The sequence below is a fragment of the Mesitornis unicolor genome, unplaced genomic scaffold, assembly GCF_000695765.1.
Source record: "Mesitornis unicolor isolate BGI_N332 unplaced genomic scaffold, ASM69576v1 scaffold38485, whole genome shotgun sequence".
NCBI classification, from domain to species: domain Eukaryota; kingdom Metazoa; phylum Chordata; class Aves; order Mesitornithiformes; family Mesitornithidae; genus Mesitornis; species Mesitornis unicolor.
Genome location: NW_010184187.1, coordinates 40,374 through 65,276, shown reverse-complemented (window position 1 = coordinate 65,276; position 24,903 = coordinate 40,374). Strand labels below are relative to the sequence as shown.

The following is a 24,903-nucleotide window of genomic DNA, read 5'->3' as shown; positions in this document are numbered from 1 at the left end:
TTTGTGAAACCATAGCTTGAATGTTTGTTTCAGGTAAGAAACACCAGCAATCAGACTAGTGCCTGCTATGCCACTTGTGGACAAGCAAAAATAACCAGATGCTTTGTCTGAGAACTTGCACCACCAAAAGTTTTCTTCCTTTGGATCATTCTCACCTCCACCTGACTTTGCACTCTGTTAACAATCTACTAGAAGTAAATCTGACTTCTTGCCATCCTTTTGCCATCCCTGTGTAAATAGCATTGGCAAAGGGAAAGATCCAACACACTATCTGCTTGAATTTTATTAATACTCTATGTTGAATAGGAAGAGTGACACAGAGAAATAATGAGCTTTTTTTCACAATGAGTTTAGAAAAATACTCAATTTGGACTGTTTGTTTTCCTGATCCATTAGGTGTTTTTAGCTTGAAAAGCAATTTTTTGACCACGAATATTTAATGTTTGATATTAAAAATTTCATTTCAATGCTTCATATTGCAATTTATGGGAGCCTTTTACCTACACTGGATCTTATAGGGAGGACCCAGTCCTCTCTGTTAGCAGCTGAAATGGAAATGAGGTACATGTTGTATTATTAGTAGTTAAATTATAAGTAATGTACTTATTACTTGTAATTTGTATAATCATTTACTGTCATAGCATACGTAATGAAGTGGTAATTTAATAGGAATTGCTACCAGTAAGTGTGTAGGTCAGTTTATTATGTAACATTCACCTTTTTATTTTAAACCTGAAGAGCTAATGGGTATGATGTATGTCATCTTAAATTATTAGGAAATAGGGTTTGCTATGTATAAAATACCAAGAATTAAAAGATCAAGGGTGATGTAAACCACAATAGAATAAGAGAAGGCTGCAGTACAATACGTCTGTCATTTGCATTTTAATTTAAATGAGAAATGTCAGAAGGAATACAATTTAGGCACATTAATCCAGATTCTAAGACAGTATAAATCCATTTAGCTCCAGCAATGGTTCCAGTCTGCAGTTTTAAGTTGATAGAATTATATGATGTGCAGGAATTAAAAAAAAATTTAATAGCTGATAAGAAAAAAATGGGAATCTGTATTTATCCTGTTAATGATATCTGCATCCAGTTTCACTGGATTGCAAATATAAGTTGGCTTGTAGTTGAAAATGCTGGAGCTGCATACTCAAGCCATAATTCCATGGTAGCAGGCATTTTTCTGGTGGCTGTAGAAAGTCAAGGAGTTCCCCTTTCTACAGAGTTTACATTCTCAAATGCTCGGTTCTGCTCCTGTGCTTCATGAATTGATAAAATTAAAAATAATCCCTTTTTGTCTGTTTTTGTTTTCTTTACTGTACAAGTCCCTGAAACCATGGGCTTGTAAAAAGAACGCAGTTACAAGTAATTGCACCAACATTGATGTGAATGGCTGAGCTGGGGGCTTCTTTAACCCAGTCTGGCTACCAGTTGCTTTCTGCTGGTGAACCCCTCAGGCTGGATTGGGAAATCAGATCTTTCTGAAATCAGCAGTGGGGGGAACCAGTCAGGACATGAGTGACAGTGCTGAACCAAACCATCAGGTGGTAAAACTGGTTGTGGTCACACTGATATTGAGAGACAGCAGTAGATATGACACAGGGTTTTATAACGTGCAGTACAGAAAAGCATCCAGCTCCTGCCCTGCTACTGTAAGTCCTGCACCACTTCTCAGGAGAACATTGACCAGTTTGCCAGCAAGCTTGTCTTGGAAATGCAAAGAAGGTAGTTGCATTAGGCAGGATGGTGACATTTTTATAGTGCAGCCATTATTTTTTGCAGCCGTTCAATAAAGGTTAACTAATAGACCGCGCTTGCCACTGCATTAATAAGACTTTGCTGCACTTTTTTTTTCCAGAGATTAGGAGAGAAGGTTCCCTTTCTCCTGTGAATTCTCAAAAAATCACCTTGTTGCTGCAGTCTCCAGCTGTGAAGTTCATCACCAATCCAGAGTTCTTCACTGTGCTGCATGCAAACTATGTGAGTGGTTATGATTTGCTCTCTCACAGTAGTGATTTCTGAATCCAGATGCTGCACCCCAGACCTTTGGGGAGAATGGCCAGTGAATTTGAATTGTGTGATTCAGGGCTTAGTTGTCCTTTCTGAGCATCAGGCCAGGCTGGAGACAGTACAGACAGGTTGCTCCAAGGAGATGCTGGCTGGGATTCTGCCTCACACAAGGAATTCTCTGGTATTAATGTTATCCTTCCAGAATAAGCAGGAACCCTTGGTTTCAGCTTGGTTGATTCTGTTGTCTGTTGCTGCAAGGAGTGAGGTTGTTGCCTTTTGAGCCATGTTCCTGAGAACTCTTACACAGATACCACCAAGTCTCAGGGAAACAGAGGAAAAAAATTAACTCCTGCAATTTGCACTCCCAAGAACTCCAAATTTTCCATATCTTGAGCGTAGTTCAGCGAGGCGTCTACACTTGACTTTTGAATATTTGGAAAATAATCCATTTCTGGGTAGGAAAATACTTAACTTTTTAAAAGGAAAAGAAATTAAAACACTTCAGGAGTTTCCTCAGCACAGGTCTTTAGCTAACTACAGACATCAAGTTTTGGCAGTGGTGCTTCGTGGTTTGAAGCCAGCTATACATCTCCAAGCATCTGCCAGAGATTGTTGCTCATGAAATCCTGCAGAAGAAGGGATATATTAACTCATATGATATTACCTGAACTAGGTTATGGAGTGCACATAATTTTTTTGATTGACAGGGTGATATGTGATGATTTATAGCTGGTAGCATTATCATTTTCATTCCACAGAGTTGTTTGCAAAATGAACAACTGATTCCATAGTGCTGTAAGGGACAGCTCATAAGAGACTGAATCCCAATTTTATTTCTCACTGAAATAAAAAAAGCTAAGAGAGGCCTTCAATTTGACCTTCTAAAGTTGTCTTTGAGAGCCAGAATAATCTATTGAAACATCTGTCAAATGATCATACAGATTCCACTTGTACAGAAATAATGGCCCACATAACTTTTGGCTTTTTGGCTGTAATATGTTAACCACAGGCCCCTATTAAAATTTCAGGCTATTAATTACCCCAATGAAGTTAAGATTGGAAAATATTATGCAGCAGTTAGAATTAAAAGGGAAAGGCTCTTATTTTTCAGATATTTTACTTCCATAGAGGGATAAAACCACATTTCATTTTTTGTTTCCCTAGTGCAGCTAAGAGATACTCAGACAGTTCGTTGATCACAAATTAGATACAAATACTGGTGTCATGAAGTAGGCTGGGTTCTTAACAATATGTGACCATGAAGCTTTCCTGGGTCATGACTAAGTCATATCTTCAGGGCAGAGATCGTATGTCTGTGATTTTGTAACATTCACCTACCCTTACCATAATTAGGGACCCTGCACAGCAGGGAGTGTTCTCAGTGCTACCACCATAATAAATAATTACATAATAAAGATAGTGCTTGTAAATATTTTTTATTGCATTATAGGGGTTAAAATGCATTAAAAGTACACAGAAATTGAGAATTCAAACCTGTTGACTCATATTCTCCGGACAGATTACAGGTACGCACACTGAGGCTCACTTATCTGGAGATGCGAGTCCTCCAGTAATCTCATATTACTCTAATGAGTAATTAAACCCTTTGGACTGATCAGCAGAACCAGTTTTCTCTCCAGTAAAATGCTCAGAAGGGTTGCAGTTTTCTTTCAAGTTTCTTTCCCTGTCTTGAGGATCTTTTCCCTGAAGTAAAAGATCCTAAAAGCATCCCACAGATGAGAAAAAGTATTGTCACCACAAGTGTATTTTGTGGTGCTCTCATCATTGAATACATTGTGGCAACAAATATAGTTCTCTTTGTTCCCTATTCTGCAACCAGATCTGCACTAATTCACTCAGCTCTTCATCAGGGCACGTTCCTCCAAGAGGTGTATTTAATGCCCATTGTGAGATACAAGTAGCTACTTGAGGGCTGGTGTTCATCTGGCTCATGAAAACACATCCATCTGACATGCTTTGCAGTCACTGTAGAAACAAACATTCAGTTCCAGGAAATTATTCATATCTCCTAAAAATAGACAGTTGAAAGTGTCTGTTTCTGTCCTGTGGCCATAAAGTGACCATAAATAAGATAGCAAGCTTAGATGTAGACATCTGCACTGCAATCCTCTTAAGTTCCTGAGTCGTATCACAAGCATCGTGATTTGAACTGTTAGCACAAGCACACGTATGTCTTTGCATCTCTCTGACACCATCCAGTCGTGCAAGCAGTTAGCCAATGAAAGCAATGAAATAGGCACAACTACATGCATCTTGAGGCTGTGGTGTTTTAGCTGATTATCTTTTTGGAGTGCATTGGAAAGGCAGTTTATGCACAAGCTAGCTGTGTGTAATGTGTGGGATGTTTCACTTTCCAGATTCTATTTCTGCTTCGAAGTCTTCCTGTAAAGCAGCCAATCAAATCAAAACAATGAGTTGGAAATGGTTCTTGGCTCTAACAGGATTTGTTTCAGGTTTTGGGGCATATGTCCCATGAAATAAGCAAATACTTTGTTTTGACATCAGAACTGGTTTTCTCACTTCTGTTTTCAATCTCACAGAGTGCCTATCGAGTCTTCACTAACAGTACCTGCTTGAAGCATATGATTCTGAAGATCCGTAGAGATGCTCGGAATTTTGAGCGCTATCAGCACAACAGAGACCTGGTAAATTTTATCAACATGTTTGCTGATACCCGATTGGAGCTTCCTCGTGGCTGGGAGATAAAAACTGACCAGCAGGGCAAGGTAAGAGTGCCAACCAAACTAGTCACTTGTTTAACACAGCACATCAGGCTACATGACCATTAAAGGTTCCTTACCTCTTGACTCAAAATTGAATGTTTGGTTTAAACAACACAAGCAGCAAGCAAAGGTATTTCAGAAGCAGGAAAAAGCCTCGAAAACAAATATTTCAAAGCATAGTGCTCACCCTCTAGCTTTCTGTGGAATATCACACCATAGCCAAGGCAGCATTGGACTCACAAAAAAGTTGAAGCTGGAGTTTAGATGTGTCATGACTGCAAAGTTTGGTTTAGTGTCTTTGCCTTTAATGAACATTTGTGAGTGTCTTCTTGAACCACCAAACAGGCTGAAGCAGTGTTCCTTGGTAACTTATTTCTCATTTGTCTTGTTTACCTCATGGCTATTACACATGATTTTGACCAATGTAGCTTCAGGTATTTTCCAGGAGCTATTCTAGCTTTGGCTAAGAAAGTCTTGTCATTTGCAGATATCTTCCATTGACTGTACCTAAACAGGGCATTTCTGACACACAACCACCAGTGGTTTTCACTTTATGATCCCACAATACCATCACAGTGTTGGCAATCTTCTTACAAAAAAAACATTCTTCTTTGTATTTCAGTCTTTCTTTGTTGACCACAATAGCCGTGCCACCACGTTCATAGATCCCAGGATCCCTCTGCAGAATGGTCGTCTCCCTAATCACCTGACTCACAGGCAACATCTTCAGCGACTCCGTAGCTACAGTGCCGGAGAGGTAACAGTGCTAGTATCGATACAGTTATTTTTGACAGCAATCTTCTGTAAAACTGAAAGCACTTCTTGTCTTTGAAATGCATTTAAACAGACTATCTTGGGGATTTTTATCTTCCAAAGGAAACAAGGGATTGCTTTTTTTTCTTTCTGAACGGTTTATCTATGAGCTTGCTGATAAAGAATGTTGATCTTTTGATCATTTTCAGAATAAAATAATAAACAAGTAAAACTAAATAACCAAAATGAAAAGATGACAAAATAGATTTTAAAAGAAGAATCTGTATTTGACATCCTCATCTTGTTGTAGTAAAGTCAAGTCATTAATTATTTTTATAGCCTGGTACTTTAGCAGCCTCATGTTTCTTCATTCCCCACTGTGACACTGTACTCTGAAAAGATATACTCCCTAGCAGGTGTAGTAATGTCTGTTGAGGTTTGCTTCCTTAGCTTTCACATTAAACATCTTTCCTGTGTTTCACAGGGATAGTTTTTATCAGTAAGGGGCATGGGCAGGATTGATAGAAGCATAAATCCTGGGTTTGTATTGTGGATTTAAGGAGGAAAAAGTACAAGCAATCAGATTCTTCATATAGTAAATCCATACAGTTGAAGATTTGTAAAGATTGAAGCTGAATAGGAGTAGAGATGGATGATGGCCAAAGGCTCTTCCTCTTTCAGAAAGACGTCTGGAAAAATGCTTGTGAAATTAACATTAAAATTTATTGCAGCAAGACTAGTCTGAACACCTCCCACTGCCGAATGAAGCTGGGATCAGGAGCTGACTAGTGTGTGAGGTCAGTGCTTCAGAACCAAAAGCATAAGTAGCTTGGATAGGTTTTACCCATCTTGGGTGAATATGGAAACATATTTTCTGAAGATAGCAGTGTATCAATGGCTCTGTCTCAATCATGTCTTCCCACTGTCAACAGCCTGCAATTTAGTGTTGTTATTGTGACTGACTTACTGACATGGATGTGAAAGTCACCTGCGTGATGATTCCCGTTTGGGTCCATGCTTGCCTGGGGTTTGCTCACAAATTCACCAGGTCAGGGACAGAAACATTGTTGAGTAACTCAAATGACCTAGCACAAGAAATACACTTGGTTTTGAAAGTGCTGGCAAGGCTAACAAAGAACAATTTGCACTAAACCCAAAATATCAAGTACAGGGAAAGGAATGAAAAGCACTGAATTCCTTTGAGAAATTATTCTCAAAGGAAATGGTAAACTGTTCATCGAGGCCACTGTTTTGGCGTGATCAGCCCATGAAATGGGGCCTCCTGTCTAGGGAGCCATCAGTGCTGGCACCTCTGTCTTGCCATCCAAGTGGCTCGGGTCCCACCATGCTTCTGCACCCTTGTCATAATCGGCCACTTGCCCTCTGGCAGTGTGCGGTGCTCCACTGGAGGGGCTCCCATTGTTTTTCATATCAGTGCCTAGAAGCCCACCATTTACAAGGAAAAGATTTGACCCTTTGCAACTCAGCCCATTTATTAAAAGCCGCAAGTTCTATGCCATTTCTTCCAAATCTATTTGGATGTGCTTTTGTCATATAAATTATGTATGTCAGGACACACTTGAGGCTTTGTTCTGGCCATGTGTCAGCTGTCTGCAGTCCAGCTGGTTCCTTGCTGAGCAGGTGGTGTGGCCTCTGGAGTCTGTCACCAGGATGGTATGAAGAACCAAGATAGACAACCTCCAGTTCTGAACGTTATGTACAGATGTCAAATGAGCCTGAAGAAGAGCAGAACAGAGCAGCTTCATGCACGATTACCTGTGGGCTTCAGGGAGGGTACAAAAAAGAGCCAGAGTAATGAGAGGAAAAACTTTACCCCCTGCCTTGGCGCACACACCTGAAATCCTGCCCAAGTACCAGAAGGAGTTGCCAGAGTGTTGTATGGACTTCCCAGGAATTTTGTGATACTGAGTGATCAGTTGAGGAAAGAGCAGACTAAAATCATAGACAGATGAGCCACTGGGAAAAAAGAATACCCCAGCTTCACACACTCAGCGAGGACTCTTACCTGAGTCACTGTAAAGATACTATGTTTCCAAGACTTTGTGATCTCAGTACTTAACAACAGACAAAAAGCAAATGTAGTATCTGGAATTCTTCGAAAACTAATAGAAAGGTCTCTTTAATGTAGGACAGGCATTACAAAAACTAGGCTTTGGTAGTAAAAGCCAAACCAATTCAATCAAAGTAAGGCAAGATTGAAATTCAGTGAGAATAGTTAACCATAGCAACTAATGAATGTGTGTGTATTGGGTCTCCATTTTGTCATAATTCCAGGCCAAATCATAGTGCAAAAGCCCGTTTTGTCTTAGTTCACCATCAAGTTTCTGAGCTCTGTGGCCAGGGGCAGTTCACTGAATAGGTTGTGGTGTTGAAGTAAAAACAGTGTTCTCCTGCACTCTCTTCTGTAACATCCATGAATCTTCTAAATCCTTTAGGCTCATCAAAATGTGACCTTGATTTCTGCCTAATAATCTGTGATGTTTAACAGAATATCTTGCAATACTAATAAGGAATTGATTTTTAGTATTTCAAATGTACTTTTAAAACTCTGTCATGAAACTGGAACATAAAAGTATGCTTTCTCAAATATGGCAGTTTTCTTTGCTTTATGACCTTTTAAATTTCTTCTCAGTTGAGGATAGTCGAGCTTCTGTGGAAGGCTGGCTGTTGCTCCCAAGTACTTTTGATCAAGGCCTACCCCAACTATTAACAGGCCAAGCAGAGATTAAAACTGCCTTTTCCCCCTTAATCTGTGGGCTGTTTTTTTTTAAAAGAAATACGTGGATATAATAGCACTCTATTTCCCTCTTGCAAGAAAGCAAGCATCCATTTCATAAATTATTCTGTAGTATTTATGCTTTTCTTTATGTTGAGATATTCTAAATGAAGGACCTCTGTAAAAACTTCTGATGTCTACCTAAGAAAATTATTGATATTAAATGTTATTATATATTAACTTGACTCTTTTATGAGAGAAAGGTGGTTGATGCTACTCTTGGTTACCTGATTTTTGAAAGGAAAGTTCAGGTAGCTGTACTGGCCATCAGTAACTAAAAGAACAGAGGTTACCAAGTGCTTCATTTCCTTCTGCCCCTGCCATAAACGACCAGGTCAGAAGCACTTTCCATTCCCTCTAAGGGACTTTCCATCTGCAGTGGAATTCAAGATGTATGATTACAGGGTAGAGATTTTCAAGACAAAAAGAAGAAAGAAGCAGACATCCATAATGGAGAGGCAAGAGTTTCTGGTTAGCAAGAAAAGCAGGGGTTGTATTGGGATACAGCAGTGTATAGATTTCCTTACTGACCCAAACCACAACAAGCAAGCAGCAGGACTCAAACAGGCAGGCGCCTCTCAAATCCAGCAGTGATATAAAACCCAGGAAAGGGCATTATATCATTGAAAGGCTCCTGTGCTAGTTTGGACTCCCCACTCTGGTGGCAACATCCCAGGATCAATTGCAAAGCTGTTAAACCCTGCCATAAATCTGTCAGATTACCTTGCTGTAGATGAACCAGGTCACTAAATCATTAGAGGGGTCACTCTTTTTTAATTAGAGAATAATGTGCTAATCTAAATTAAATGATTCAATTAGAAAGTCAAAGCAGACAAGGCGATTGTGATTAAGCACTGAATTGGAGCGATCAATTGTACTCTATTAGCTAAAAGATTGGAAAGAGGAGTGTTAGGAAAATGTAAGTTAATTAGACAGCTTGGAATTTTCCTGTTAAGTTGCCAGAGAAAAATAGTTTAGAGGTGGAAATGCATAAAGACCATGATCTAAACACAGCATTAGCGATGCCTAATGATGGTGATGAAGACAGGTACAGCACCACAGAGTGTGCAATTTATTATGTTAAGGTGAATCCATAATTGTAAGAATCCAGTTCTGGATTCTAGATGACTTTAGCTGTTAAACCAGCCCCAGGCTGGGCAGAAGTACCATGAAGATCCCAAGTGAAGAGCAGATACCAGCTGGTGCTAATTTTTGTGGGAGATGAGTGTTTAACTCCTCTGTTACTCCTCCCTTTCTCCATTCCTATCTTCTGGTCAGTAAATGTGTAGCAACAAGTGTGCAGGATTTGTCTTTGTCAAGGACAAGACAAGAGGACAAGACAAGGACAAGAGACCACGCTAAAAAACAGGCTCACCCACCATGCACTCCCATGCAAGTCCATTCCACAAGGAGCTGGGGAAGTGGCACCCTCACTTGATCTTCAGATCTCCCTGGAAGTGGAGAAGCTGAGCACAACATGGTGCCTTAGCACTGTCCCACACATCCTCGCTGTTACAACTGATCACAGGCCAGAGTGTAATCTCAACCATGCTGCCCACAGAGCAAGCTGATCAGAGCAGAAAGTAGAGACAGAGCAACCCTGTTGCTTAACAGGGTTGGAAGAAGAGTATTTGAGAGGAGAGACAGCTCGTTTTACAGTCAAGATTTTCATTGCACTTACGCAGCTTTTGACAGAAAGGTAGATGATGTTAAAATTGCATCAGTCCTGGTGACATTAGTTACTGCTGCAGTTTGTGAGTTATGTATGACCTGCTTGAAAGTTCTTCATGTTTTTAAAGGTGAGAAGGGTAGGACCAAGGTTAGCTCATCAGTCCATTAAGTACTGCAGGCTTGACTTCTCCTTGATGCTGGGATAACTCTCTGGTAATCAGCAGATGCATACCAACATGAAATTATGTGCAAGTGAAATCATAACTGAATGACAGAGCAAAACATTCACTGTGCACTTTCACAACAATTTTGTGTTTTCAATTACAGTATGTTTAATTGGAATCATTAGGATCTTTCATTGTTTAACCTGTGTATTGACACATATTAAGTGCATTGAATGGTTTCTTGTTACACATAAGCATTTTTATGCTTTATGTGCTCCAAAGGCAACTTGCCAGTCACATTTAGCTTCTCAGTTTTCATTTACATCCAGTTGGAAGACATGGCATTTGGCCATAACACTGAAAATGGATTGGCACTATTTCCTTGGATGAAGAGCAAAACATTTAAAATACTGGAGTAAAGGCAATTTCTTCCTGAAGTGATTGCTAAGTCCTACACTTTGTGCAGTGAGAAAGGAGTAGCCATCAGCCCAGTAGAATGGCAATTGGAATTTGTCTGCATCTTGTCCTGACACAGGGTGTCCTTGCACTCGCTTTGTAGCGATGTTCATCTCTTGGCTTCACCGTGACCACATTGTGGAGGAACAGACATGAAACAGGTGAGTTCTCCTGAGCTTGCGCAAGTCTACAAACAGTTACACAGCAAGCCATGATGTAGTGAAGACAGACTGACAGACCTTGTTGTATGGCTAATATCCTCATAGCTAAGTGTTTTCCCATCTTTTAATGTATCTTCCTTCTTGGTGTGATACCATTCACATGCTGTGTTTAGGCGAGTGGTATGAGGAGCGGCTGAGGGAACTGGCATTGTTTAGTTTGGAGAAGAGGATGCTGAGGGGAGACCTCATTGCTCTCTACAACTCCCTGAAAGGAGTTGGGTGTTGGTCTCTTCTCCCAAGTACCAAGCAACAGGATGAGAGGAAATGGCCTCAAGTTGTGCTAGGGGAGGGTTAGACTGGATATTAGGAAAAATTTCTTTACTGAAAGAGTGGTCAAGCAGTGGAACAGGCTGCCCAGGGAGGTGATGGAGTCACCATCCCTGGAGATGTTCAAAAAACATGTAGATGTGGCACTTCAGGACATGGTCTAGTGGGCACGGTGGTGTTAGGTTGACGGTTGGACTTGATGATCTTAGAGGTCTTTTCTAACCTTAACGATTCTTTATGTTCCTAAGTTAAGTAGGTGTGATAAATTTCCTTCTTACTACTCTTTTTATCAACTCATCAGATTATGTTCTTTTTTAATGTATACAATTTGACTTCTGTTTCTGGTTATGCAAGTTAAGCAGCCTTTCTGTCCTTCAGTCAATCAGTGTCATGGGCCATTCTTGAAAGTCCCAGAGGTAAAGATGAGAAATGCTTTTACCGATTGATGTGCTGCTGATTGTCAGTTTGCCCATCTTCTGTTTTCTTCTGATGTTTTAGGCCTCTGAAGTCTCTAGAAATAGAGGAGTTACTCTGTTGGCCAGACCGGGCAATAGTCTCGTAACAGCTATTCGAAACCAGCACCATCATGAGACGTTACCTCTGGGTAAGCCAAGTTTCTCTTTTATTTTCAAAGCAGTGCTCACAAAGATGTTTTTTAGAATTTCTCATCAACCACAGGCACTGTTGTTGCCCTGCCAGTGTGGTCAGTGTGCCCCTGCACAGTCATGGTGACATGACCAGGCCACCTCAATGGTAAATAAAGCCTTAGTACTTGTTTTCCTTTTCCAGCTTACAATGACAAGATTGTTGCATTTCTACGCCAACCGAACGTTTTTGAGATGCTGCAGGAACGTCAGCCCAGCTTGGCCAGAAACCATGCACTCAGGTACCGCTTTTTTCCAGACTGCTGAAACCGGGTTCCAAAAAGGACCTCCTGTAGTGGGGGAAAAACATATTAAACAAATTCTAGTAACTGCAGGACAAAAGATAAACTCAGGCCCGATATGGAACAGTCACCATTAAAGAGTAGGAGTGGTCCACCAGAATCTGTGTAGTTACTGTAGTTATTTTCCACAGGAACCCAAGAAGTAAGAAGAACCAAAATAACTATGGGCAAATAGTGACATGTCGATTTCAACTCTAAGTATTACTGAATAGCAGAATCTCTGTCTTCACCTACAATTATCTCTTTACTTTTCCAAAGATAGTATTGAAATTGTGTTTTGATGGAAGTGAGCAGCAAAACCCCTATAACTTCAGCACAATCAGGATTTTGCCTCATGGTTGGATTTACACCCACGCCATGAACATAGTAACCCTAGATTTTATAAAGAAATAGGAACATTATGAAGTAGACTGTACTCCTGTCTTTAATGTTTCTCACTTATGACTTAATGCTAGTCCTTTCCAAAGTAATTAAATTGTACCTTTCTTTTTCTTATGCCCATTCCTTTCCTCTTAGGTTTAAAAAAAAGGGGGTGGGGGGGACAGAAGCAAAAGCTAGGGCAGTTTAAACTCACTCTAATTCCAAAGGTTAAATTAGTTGTTTTGGTCAAGAACCTAAGCTGGTGTTAGTCAGTCTCAGCAATGTCAGTGTGCACCGGCTAAGAGTTTTACCATGGATTTAGTTTGTGCTGTGCAGCAGAAAGTGCAGTTGAGGGACTGGTAAAGGAGGGAAGAGCAAGGGAAGGACCTTCAAGTTCCTGCAGCACGGTTTCTGCTGGTAGCTTTACTGACTCCTCATTCACTTGTAAGGGCCAGACAAAGAGTGCTTTTGGTGTAAGGATTAGGCTTCCTTCCTGGAGGAATTAAGACATTGAAATAAAATGAGGGAGACAGAATGAAAAATGCTCCCAGTATTCAAGATGTACTTTTCTGCAACTGAGAATTTTTTATCTTCACCATCAAATTATTCCAGGCCTTCTTTTTTTCTTTCACAGCTGTAATTTGAATTTTCATTTCTCAGAGAACAGATGATGCTTTTATCTCCTTCTGAGCAGAGAACAAAATTGACTAGTGATAGGGACTACAGCTTAGCTACTGCGTAATGAGATTTGTAACAGGATATTGGGCCCTTTGCCTCCAGGTCATTGCTTTGATTATATCTTAGGTCAGGAGTGATCCCAAGCTACCGTCTAATACTCATACAGTAGGGCTTAAGCAAACTACTAACAGACAAATGTCTGTCTCTTGTAAGGCTTGATTCTGCAGTACATTGCAGCCCCAGCCAGCAAGGTACTAAAGCACATCCTTGACTTAAGGTAGAATCCTTCAACTTGATTCTAGAATAAAAATTCTTGGACACTGCAGTGCTTTAGAAACACACTGACAGATTGGAGTGTAGATCTGTATCTTCTGTGGTCCTCATCTGCTGATAGGATCCTATCCTATGTTTCCCCACTCTTATTAACATTCATTTAAACAACAAAATGTATGGTTTTATTCTTGTACTGTATAACCTCTATGTGATCAATAAATATCAAGAATATGTTAGAGTGTTATTTGCTAGATAGAACTGACAGAGGTAAAGGAAGTAGTATCTGAAATTAATGTGTAGCCTTAAACAAAAGGTCTGTCTACCTTAGCTATAGTGCTGCACATGAGCTTGGAGAATTAAGAATCATCCCATTTTATAAAATACGGTATAAAATCTGTTGCTTTTGGATCAGGAAACTGAGTGATATAAATAGATCCTTTTTGCAAGTGTGTTAGTGAAGTTAGAAAGTTGATCAGGCAGTTAAGATGTTTGCCATTTTGTAAGGAGAGAAAGAGGAACTGGCAAAATACTAAGGAATAATAACTCTGTGTGTAGTTCATGCCTTGATAATGGTGTGTTTTCTTCTTTTTTTCTTTGTGCTCTTGTCAATAATATAATTTATGTTTCAGGGAGAAGATCCATTACATTCGGACAGAGGGCACACATGGGCTTGAAAAGTTGTCCTGTGATGCAGATTTAGTAATTCTGCTGAGGTAATAAATTTGATCAAAAGCATAATGCCATTACTTACGGGTACCAGAAAAGCTGACTGGCTCTTTCTCTGCATAATTGAAAAGATTTTGTTAAATCTTCCTGGTCATTTGTGATTAGAATAGGATTCACTGTTATCGATATCACCCAAAATAATTCAGCCAGATTATATCTGACAATTCTTACTTCATGGAAATCAGCCTCTGCCAGTGCAGTAAACTCCATCCCCACCCACCTCAATCAATATAGATGTTACCAGCAAGTATCAGGTAAAAAAGAATCAGGTCAAACTGTTTTATTTTAGTTGAAAAAACCTTGCTTCCTTCTTTTTTTATTAAAAGAGGAAAAATTTTTTATTAAAAAAAGAGGAAAAAACTTTGTCTTTCTAAGTACAAGTAAATAATGTAGCTGCTCCTTAAATTGCTAGTTTTACCACAGCAGTGGTCCCCACACATACAGGGCTGTGTCATGCTAATGAAACCTTGATGTATGTGCAGTGAGCATTGTTTGGGTAATGTAGATAAGGCTTTAACTTTTACTGGGACCAGGGAGCTTGGTCTTTCAGTCCTTGCTACTTTTGTTTAACACAGATAAGGCCTTTTTTATTGTCTTGGTCTTACATGGAAAACATAGCATTACCCAGGTGGTTATGTATGCTAAAAGCACCTTCTAATGCAAGAAGTTTACAACTTATTCCCATAAACTTAGTCTGAATGGTCAAAGAGTTGAACTATATGAAAATGTGTGACCCAAGAAAAACAACCTGGAAGACGGATGTATCTTTGCTTCTCACTTCTAACGTGTTGAAGTTGTCCCTGTTCACTACATAGCCTCAGATCTTTACTTTCTATGAGTAGATTGAGGCAGTGTGTTATCACGAAAGTGTCCAGTAAAATTCATTTTGTTCTTCTTTGTTACTGGTGGCCATGCCTGACTTGGGAAACCCGTGAATTTTATGAATCCATGAGTTCCAAGATGTACCCAAACTTATGACCACAGCAGACTTGTACCATACTGCATATTTGTATTCCTTCATGTGATGAATGTGACCCAAACATCTCCCTATCGCTTTTTCCATGCAGCCTTTTTGAAGAGGATATTATGTCCTACATACCACTGCAGGCTGCCTTCCATCCTGGTTACAGTTTCTCTCCTCGCTGCTCACCCTGTTCATCACCCCAAAATTCTCCAGGTAAGGTAATGGGGAAAGTAATACAAAATCTTGCATTTATAGTGTTTCTCCTAATAAATACGAAGGGGCAGATTCAAAGCCAGCGTAAATTGTCGGCCTGCTAATTCCTCCAAATCTGACCCCAGCTGCTTGTTTTTTGCTGAATTAGTTGCCATTGTTATTATGCATCTCTTGAAATGTTAACAGTGGCTGAAACAGAGGGATCTGAAATTGCCCATATGGAAGAGAAAGTATTTTCCTGGATTGTATATGGTTGGGAAGGATTAGGAAAAGAGAATAGTTTACTCCAAGCAACTCACTGACATGAAAGAGCATTCTTGTTATGTGACAGGAACAAAGAGCATCTTCAAAACCAAAAGTGTATCACAATACTTCCAGTGCTCCTGTAAAGTTCGGTCACCTCTGCTCCAGGTTCAAAGACTTCTCTTCTTCCCAAGACTCCTCTGTTTTAAGACCTGAGGGGATCATCTTGATCATCTAGTCTGACCTCCTGCGTTGAGCCCATTAACTTACATTTGACAGGAAGCATATTTTCCAGAAAGACATGCTGTCTGAGAGGGTTATTTCCAGCTGTGGTATGTCTCTGTAGTTATTGTTTATGCTATAGAAATTTGAGGAGCTAATGTTTCCCTTTTGCCAAGATATACAGCGCCACTGCAGTCTTGCTGCATGGTTGTGTCCAGTGGCCGTTTTGAGAGAATCGACAGAAACGTGATCTAAAGAAATCCATTTTGGCTGAGTTTTTCAAACACTCATTTGAATTATCTGGTTTCAAACAAAAGTAGTGGACAAAAGACATTCAAATCTTGGAAGTGGCTGTGGAAAATTGCAAGGCTTTTTGATGTGAGAAAGTTAAATGCTGAACTCTTCTCTATAAGAGGACAGTGTTTTGTCAGAATGTCCTATTTACATTGAGTTTTAACATCATTTTTAATACAGTTCCCTTCCTCTGATCAGGACAAATCATAAACAAGTCTGCTGCAAGACAAAAATCAAAGTATTTGGTGAGAACATGACTTCGGAGAATGGTCTTTACCCATTCTTGTGAAAACGCAAGAGGGGCAAATATACATTTCTGGCAACATACTGTCTGCTTGCTTATTTCTGCCAGTGGTTACATAGCCCATGAGAACACCCAGTCTCCTGTGTCCTGGGGAGAAAGAAGTCTGACAGAAGATAGGAAGTGTTGCAAGGGATTCTCTTTGCACTGCATGTAAATAAACCTTTCTGTTTTGCCAGCCAAGACAATTAGTAATGTCCTTCCCTCCTGGCAACTATGATACTCTGTGCTCTACATGTGACTTTTTTTTTTTTTGTCTTCCTGTGGAGGATTTTCTGCCAGATTTCTCAAAAAGGCACTTGGTTTTATTGTCTTTTGTACTGAGATAGGAAAATGGGATTTCATGGATCCATTCTTTGACCCTTTGCGGCATGGCACGTGTTCATACAAAAGGACTAATTAGTTATTTTGAGAATGCAGACTTCAAAACAAAACGGGTCCCAAATTGCTAAAATTCTGCTGTATGCGTGAATCATAATAGGAAAACGTAGCATTTCTCGCTGACAGAAATCCTTCTCGATGCCACAAAAGGGTTTTGTGTTGATGACTGGAAGTGTTTAATATAAAGTCAGATTAACTCGAGGAAACCCGATTCCAGTTTGGCTAGGGTGCTAGGCTCCAGTGAAAAGCATTACTTTGAGCTCCAAAGGTTTGATCCTGCCATGTAAGGGGATCTCCTATACAATGCAGAGGAAAGAGATCTCTTAAAAGTGTGAAAGAAGAAGAAAACCTAAATACTGTTGACTATGAGTGGGATGTCAGTCTTTCTCATGCGTTTCTGATCCTTGAATTTCCATTCAGATCAATCTCAGTTAAAGGCCGAGGCAACACAAAGGCACATACAAGGTGAGCTTAACACTTCTTTTAGTGAAGAGCCCCTGGAAGTCATTGCAATCACTGAATTATAGGAACTTACAACTCCATTGTTGCCAGGTAGAAGAAAAATAATACTAAGTGCAAATAATACTAAGCGCACAGTATGCCTGTAAAAAGTTCCTAACACATTTGTTAGCCAGTTCTATATGGCAACTTCACCTGCTTGACTTGAGGCAATTTAAAGCCCCTTACACTTTAGAATGCTGTTCATTTTTCCTCCAGGACTGCAGCGAGCAAGTGCAAGAGCACCTTCTCCATACAGGAGGGACTTTGAAGCCAAGCTGCGCAATTTCTATCGAAAACTTGAAGCCAAAGGGTATGGGCAAGGTCCAGGTAAAATTAAGTGAGTATTATAACAAGTCACTCAAACAGTCTAAGAGACTTTAATAAGACCTTATCTTTTGTCATTATCCATGAATCAAGACACTGATAGGGAATAGGAAACACTCTAGAAACGGCATTTTGTACATGAGCCTTCAGAGCAAGATGAGTATCTTATATTAATATCTTAGTATATAACACAAAAGAATGACCTTCAAGAGGCTTCTGTGTGGAACTTTTATTTCTTATAGATTCATAATCTTAGACTCCCATTTCCTACCTATTTAACAGGGATGTTGGTATTCCTACCTATAATTTGCTAGTAGGAAAATCATCCATTCAGGCAAACGTCCATCAGAGATTAACAACAGCTGCATCATTCTAATGCTGGAGTGACTCCAACTCCTCTGGATCTACGGATCAGTATAATTCAGGACCAGAGTATGACCCTACAGAAGTTAGTGTGTACATACAGGTTTAACTTTCAGTAGTTTTTTGTGTTGGTAGCCCTCCTGGATTTGAAGTAGAGAGATTTCTGCCCGTCTTCAGAGATCTCTGTCACTTGGTTGTGGAGTTTGCTTTCCAGATGTCTTGTTAGTTGGCTTTTGAGTCTCTACCTGCTTGTGCTCAGTCCAGTTATCCAACTTGGCCAAAGGACTCTATGTTTCTAAGGTGTTTCCTGGGCATCTGGTTGAATTTATTTATCAGGTTGACTTCCTACCAAATCACATCTGTTGTGGGGAAAAAAAAGTATGAAGCCAATTGATTTATTCCAGGAAAATGTCATCATCAAAATATTCTTAAAGAGCTGAGGAGTCCTAGTCATTAGTTATCCTTTTTGGTGTCCTGCTAAGTCAGTCCAAGGCAGACACGAAATACATTTTAGAAGGTCTGTCTTAAAATGTCCATGAAGGTATGAACAAGAAGGATTTCTTGCACAGATGGTGTTTAAATAAGTTCATTAAGTTGTTTTAGAGGTTGGCAAAGAAGTGTGTTGTATAAACAGAGACTGATACTCCCTTTGCTTACCCTACTACAGAAGCAGTAATTCCATGGACATTCACTGGAATAAATCCAGGAAGAGTTTGGGGCCAATCCCAGAAAGCTGTGGCCTCATATACACAGGAAACTCACAGCCCCCTCTGCCATACAGATTTATGCATGTAGGGTGTTACAGAGCCTTAGCAGTAGAGCAACACTTTGAACTTAATCATAGCATTGTGAAGAAATTCGCCTTTGAGGTACTTTGAAGCCTAATGGAGCAACTTACTTAAAACCTATAATGGTCAAATAGCATGTACACCAATGGATGCAACTTTATTAAGTTCTCTCAGAGTTAATGTCTCTCTTTACCAGCTCTTGTTTACGTTCACAGGTTCACACAAGACTCAGTCATTAGATCTCTATTTCTGCCTCCCTTTGCAGGTTAATTATACGACGTGACCACTTGCTAGAAGGCACCTTCAACCAGGTAATGGCATATTCACGCAAGGAGCTCCAGCGGAACAAACTCTACGTCACGTTTGTTGGAGAGGAAGGGTAGGGAACCACTAAATGCTATCAGTTTTGAAGTAGCTGTTACGTTGCAAAACACAGAGGTGACTACGGCTGAGCCTTTCTTGTTATATAATGTTTCTTTGGTTTTGTTTTACCTCTGAGTGAGTGATTCATCTTAATCAGCTCAAACATTTGTTAAAAATAACAATAGCAATAATGCGTCATTGTCCTATAGCACCTTCCATCTATATGTTTCAAAGTTACAATTTAAGAGGTTAAATCTAATGTCATCTTGTTGCCATAGGTATTTTGACTGTCTGGAAGGCAGAAATGAACTACAGGCCCATGTTTACACACTGAATCAGTCTCAGGACTATAATTAGAGACCAGACCTTTACCCTCTTTGTTACTCTAACTCTTCAAAATGGATCTGCTTTTGCTTCCAAAATTTTTGCTTTGCTTGCCATCTAATGACCATTTGTTATCCATACATGGATTCCTTTTGAGACACATGAATGCTGTTCAGTCCCTACAGTTTAATTCACCCAGTTGGAAACTAAAAGTAATAGAAGTCTCCTGTGAAGACTTTTTCTCAGGAGACTTTCTTACAAAGTCATGCGCCATTCAGGTATGATTAAAGCCATCCCCTGACATTTTGTTTCCAAATCTAAACAGAGCCTTTCAAAGCCACCTTGGTTCACCTCAAGAGCTACATTGTAATTGAAGCTTAATCAACAAGCTTTTATAATGGAAAGACCATTGTGCTATTTTCAATGTTCTATATAACAAAGGCTTGAATTCCTATTTCAATAACTTTGCATATAAAGTTCCTCTTAAAAACAAACCCAAACAAAACAAAGCACATGGCTAGGATTTCAGTTCCAAAGGTACCAGAACAGTAAGGCTCCGGGGCAGCTCTTGGCATGTCCAGCAGCTGCTGACACTATCAACTCCAGGGTGGCATATCAAATGAAGAGCTTCTGCTAAGCTGAGTTTGTCTGGGGTCATGTTAGGTGCAGTGGAAAGCAGATGTCACCAATCTCAAAGAGAGTCACTCAATGACCTCAATATCAGGGGTTTTCTTAATGCATATTTTTTATACTCCATGGATTCAGTATTCTTTAATAGAGCTCATCTTTCAAAGCTGGTTTTGCCTCTGGCTTACAAGTAAAGCATAAACATTTTGCATTTTTGGAATAGCATTCTAGTATGCTAACACTAGCCAGAGTCATGTTGTTTTTCCCAGATCTCTAATAACTTTTACTGTGTGAGGCACAGTATCCTCAGGAGAAATTACAAACCAATTTGATTTGTAAATTCATTCATTCTTCACTGATTCATTTACATCTGAAGATACATTCCTCCAGGGTTTCTGCTATTTAATGTTAATATAGGTTCTGCTGGAGGCACTCCAAGATACCAGTTCCCTACTGAAAAGAAGAGTTGATGCCGTATGGCCACGTGATGCTGTATGGGCACAGCTTCCCATGCGTTTCAAAGATAAAATTACATTGAAAATGAATTATGAAGGCTTTATGATGAGTTAATGTGTTACTCAGAAATGCAATATCTAGTTTCTCCTTGGAGGTTTTTTAATATAGACAGGTGTTGTTTGTAGTTCTTTACTCCAGCCATCATCAGGCTTAGCCCAGTATTTTAATGTCCATTGAACCAGATCTGATACATGGTTAGCACTAGTGGTTCCTGTGGGCTTACTACCATCCTCTTTTGCTGTTGTGGCTTTAGTTTCAGCTGCTGTGGCTTCAGTCTTTAGCTGCTCAAAGAGAAAAGGTACTGATTCACCAGATGTGAAACAGAGGATGGGCCAGCCTGCCCTTTATCATTTTCTAGTTGCACAAATCAATCATTCAACCACTTGTGGTTATGCTTCCGTAACTTTGAACATAATACAGAGCATTCTGATCCAGCTGCAGAGTTTTCCACTTTACATTTGTTAAGTAGAAAGAATAGCACCCACCTCAGAAAATCTTTTGGCACACGTGATATATGGCTACAGATCATTTGTTCTTATTGCTACATGTAGATTTGTTTTAGATTAAAAAAACTACCCATCATTATTAGAGAACAATCTGTTTTTAATAAATCCATCACAGTTAGGTTTAATGCATGCATTGAGCTTTTTGGGGGGTTCTCTTTTCAAGTTGGAATAATTGGAAACAGCTTGATTTAAAAGCTGAGTTTAAAAATAAAAGGTGACTCTCTACAGAGCAAAATCATGCAATGGCAAAGCACAGCTTAAGGTGTACCACATGGATGTGAAACTATCAGAAAAGTAGAAGAGCTTGGATGGAACAAGTGAGGATCACCATTCTGTCTTAAGAGACACAGCTCTGCTGGGACTTGGTCTTGTTCAGCATTGACCTTTAGGTTATGCACATAGCCCCAAGGATGATTTCTTAGCTATATTGTGTCTTTGGTTATATCTTAGTGTAGGAAAGTAAAAGTGATTTCTACTTCAGTCTGGGCTGTGGACCCAGGTGTTCACAGGCAGTTCAAACCCACTCACTAAAAAGCTAGCCATCTGCTAGCCAGGCAGCTAAGGCAAGGCTGAGCTTTTGGAGCAAAGGAAAAGATACTACTTAGGGGATATGTCTGAGTTATGATTCCTCCCAGATCAACCTGGGTGCTGGTGAAGTTTCAGCATCATGACTTGTTTAGGGCTCAGAATCAAGTTTTGGGAGGAGTGATACACCCTGTTAGAAACACATGGCTGCACAGGAGTAGGTTTTAGACAACAGCCAATGTAAGCAAAACCCAGAAAATTCACTCAAATGGGAATGAGCCTCATTTTATCTTGTTTACTTTTCCTTTCCAGGTTGGACTACAGTGGGCCTTCCCGAGAATTCTTCTTCCTTCTCTCTCAAGAGCTCTTCAATCCCTATTACGGGCTGTTTGAGTACTCAGCCAATGACACTTACACTGTACAGATCAGCCCCATGTCTGCCTTTGTTGAAAATCACCTGGAATGGTAAGGACATTTTATGCAGAATTGAACAATTCTTTTAGAGCAATACAGAAAAGAAAATGCAAAACACAACAGCTGCCAGTTTAGACTAGACTGCATACAAATTTCATTGCTTCTGCTGGGAAGAAGTGGGAGAAGAAAGAGAGAGATAAGTGTAAATACACCAGCAGGCTCTGGAAAGGGAGTTGTGATGAGGTACTACTATTAAAATGTCCTGCTCACATTACTTGGGACTCGATGTTTGTGTACTTCTGTATAAATGTGAAAAGGACAGGGAGACAAGCTCTGCTTATTCCAGGTCTCCTCTCCTTGGTCCCTTTCTAAGAATAGCAAGTGTGGTATTGTTGCGCTGTACCTGCTACAGGCCTTGAAAAAGGCCCAGTGAAAGTGGTATCCCTTTTCTCCTCAACAGTGTCCGTGCTTGTGTGTGGCAGCTGAGCGAACAGGTACTCCACCTTACCGAATACATGTGCAAACAGACAAATTGCTGATCTTGTTCCTTCATCGAAAATTCTGAATGCATATTCAGAGTGCTCCTCATTTTTCTATCTGCCTCCAGATCTGCCTGTCTCTGGGAGTTGTTTTCCCTTTGATAGTTTCAGATGTGGCTCAGTGAAGCATGGGCTGCCAGCCCTGGGCATCATTTGATCTCTTATGGGATTTCATTGTGTCAGAGAAATACTGCCACATGTGTTTGTTCCTGTGATGTTTTTCTTTGTCTTACCAATCTCACTGACTTTTCTCAGAGATCCTTTTTTAAAATGGAAGGCAGTTCAGGCCCTTTCTAAATTGCAAATAGCACATGCCCTTCTATTCTTGTAAACAGGTCCTCCTTTGCTTTGGCTTACAGTGGGCAAGAGATCAGGGACAGTTGAATAGTCACCTCTATTAAAGTTGCAATGGGGAAAAAAAGGGATGTTGCTGGGATGTAGCATGGTCTTTAAAGTTTTGCTTGGGTTTTTTTTTTGCATTATCACTTCTATGAGTGGAGCATTATTCTAACAATGATCCTTGCATTAGACTGTTTCTCTGCTGACATTAGCAGGAATAGAGCAGCTTAGTTCTTATAGCTTGTCCATCTCCTGCTGCAATCCTACTTTGCAAGAAGAAACACAGTCTGTTCTTTGTTCGGCTTACCAGGCAGCATGGATACACTTGATTTAGGAGGCTGTGTTTGTGAAGATGCATTTTGATTTCAAGGCGCAGGATTACTTAGACAGGTGCAGACCCACACTGTAAGGAAACTGGACGCAGGCCTTTCTCCAGAAATGGTGTTGCTGTGTTATCTCAGTAGTAGTTGAAATAGGCCCTTGACTCTTATCTTTTACACTGTCGTTGCAAAGAGTTAGCTGCAGTTTTCTCAATTTATAAATTCTTCTGCAAAAAGTATGTATTTTGTTTGATCCTCTCATTTTGTTGTTCTGTTCAATGAGAGATTTCAGCATAGGAGAGGTGGATTTTTAAAGGTGTTCTGGGCATATAGAACAGCAGAAAGAGACCTAATATGATTTTATATAGCAGTTAGCATTTAAGACAGAAATAAGTAGCAGGTAGACAGTTAGTGTAACATTTCTCCAACTACACATATCTGTACAGGCTTCTTGTATACATGTTATGTGGGCTTTGGGCATTTTTGGTTTTCTTTTTTTTAGGAAAGAGAAATGAAGTTCCTTGGCCTGCAGAAGGAAATAAATGCTATGAATGAAGAGGTTTGTACATAAAGTAGTGCAAATAGGGCAAGATTGCAGAACCCAAGGGAAAGATAAGCAATCCAGTAAGTGCTTGGTAATGCTTCTTAGACCTGTTATGGAAATAACTGGCTGAGACCAGCAGTTTCTAATTAGCCCGATAGGTTTCATGATTGGCTTTTTAGATCTTTAGACATTGTAAATGTTTTTATGCTGTCGGTGTTGAGTGATCTCAGCTCTTCATGTGTAACCCTAAAGTACTGTATTCAGAGATGTGTGCAGCCAGCTAAGATAAGATTTGGACCAAGCTTTTTGAAACGCAGAGTATGATTCTCCCATAAAAGCTTTATGGGCTAACTTCTCTGGGGGCACTGTACTAACTTGCTTATCATTATTTGTTCATGAGGAGTGGGGTTTTCTGTAGTTCTGTCTTTCTCTAACTTTGTTCTCAACAAGGTTAGTGCTAAGACTTCTGCTTCTCGAATTTACTTGTTGATATGATTCCAACAGAACCTCTTCCCTTTAACATGCAAAATATAAAGATTATTTTGCTGTTCCCAAATCTGTTACGAGACATCAGTTAACCTAGATGGATGTCTCAGTTTTGAGAGCCCCAGAGTCATGGATAATTAACATTCATAGTCTTTTCAAAGCTTGAAGTTTGGTGTCAGTCATGAAAACCACACAAACACAATTGGTTTAGATTTGCAGATTTCTTGAACTGTATGCTTTTTGATGCTGTGGGGCCTATCATTTATGTGGAATCTACCCTTGACATGTTTTTCTGTCTGGTAATTCTGCAAGACCTATCCAGACATGGCTATATTAAGAAACATGGCTAGCAAAAAAATGCCATCAAAATTATTTTACATTTTCTCCTCCTTAAGCAAACAGTGGCGGGTTTGAGATAAATACAACAAAATGCAAAGATGTGAAGTTTTGTTCATATTGGCAGAATTGAGAAATGCACTGTTCTTTTTCCCCTGGCCTAAAAGTTACAGTTATGCCCCTGTTTTAATAGCTTATTTCATGCCTTGCTCTTTGTACAAACAGTATCCTGAGTCCAAAATGAGTACATCAAAGCACAGAGTAGTTGTATGTATGCCAAGTTAAGAGACGTAATGACTGGAAAATATTTCTCATTTATGGAGAAACTGAGATTTAACACCTTTCCTGCAAGCTTCCATTGAATGAGACTTTTTCCTTCAGTTAACATATGTGCCTGC

General features: G+C 39.8%; 1 protein-coding gene across 1 annotated transcript in view; it reads left to right on the top strand.

Annotated features, from left to right (window-relative positions):
• HECW1 (HECT, C2 and WW domain containing E3 ubiquitin protein ligase 1) overlaps positions 1–24,903 on the top strand; it is a gene marked incomplete at its 5' end in the record, with an annotated part of 76,944 nt that overhangs the window by 20,008 nt on the left and 32,033 nt on the right. Inside the window, 10 exons of the mRNA XM_010184387.1 lie at positions 1,865–1,986; positions 4,578–4,763; positions 5,383–5,517; positions 11,588–11,693; positions 11,879–11,975; positions 13,976–14,059; positions 15,140–15,249; positions 17,408–17,528; positions 18,932–19,045; positions 21,840–21,992. Coding sequence (XP_010182689.1) covers positions 1,865–1,986; positions 4,578–4,763; positions 5,383–5,517; positions 11,588–11,693; positions 11,879–11,975; positions 13,976–14,059; positions 15,140–15,249; positions 17,408–17,528; positions 18,932–19,045; positions 21,840–21,992 — 1,228 coding nt within the window. The remainder of the gene's footprint in view (positions 1–1,864; positions 1,987–4,577; positions 4,764–5,382; positions 5,518–11,587; positions 11,694–11,878; positions 11,976–13,975; positions 14,060–15,139; positions 15,250–17,407; positions 17,529–18,931; positions 19,046–21,839; positions 21,993–24,903) is intronic.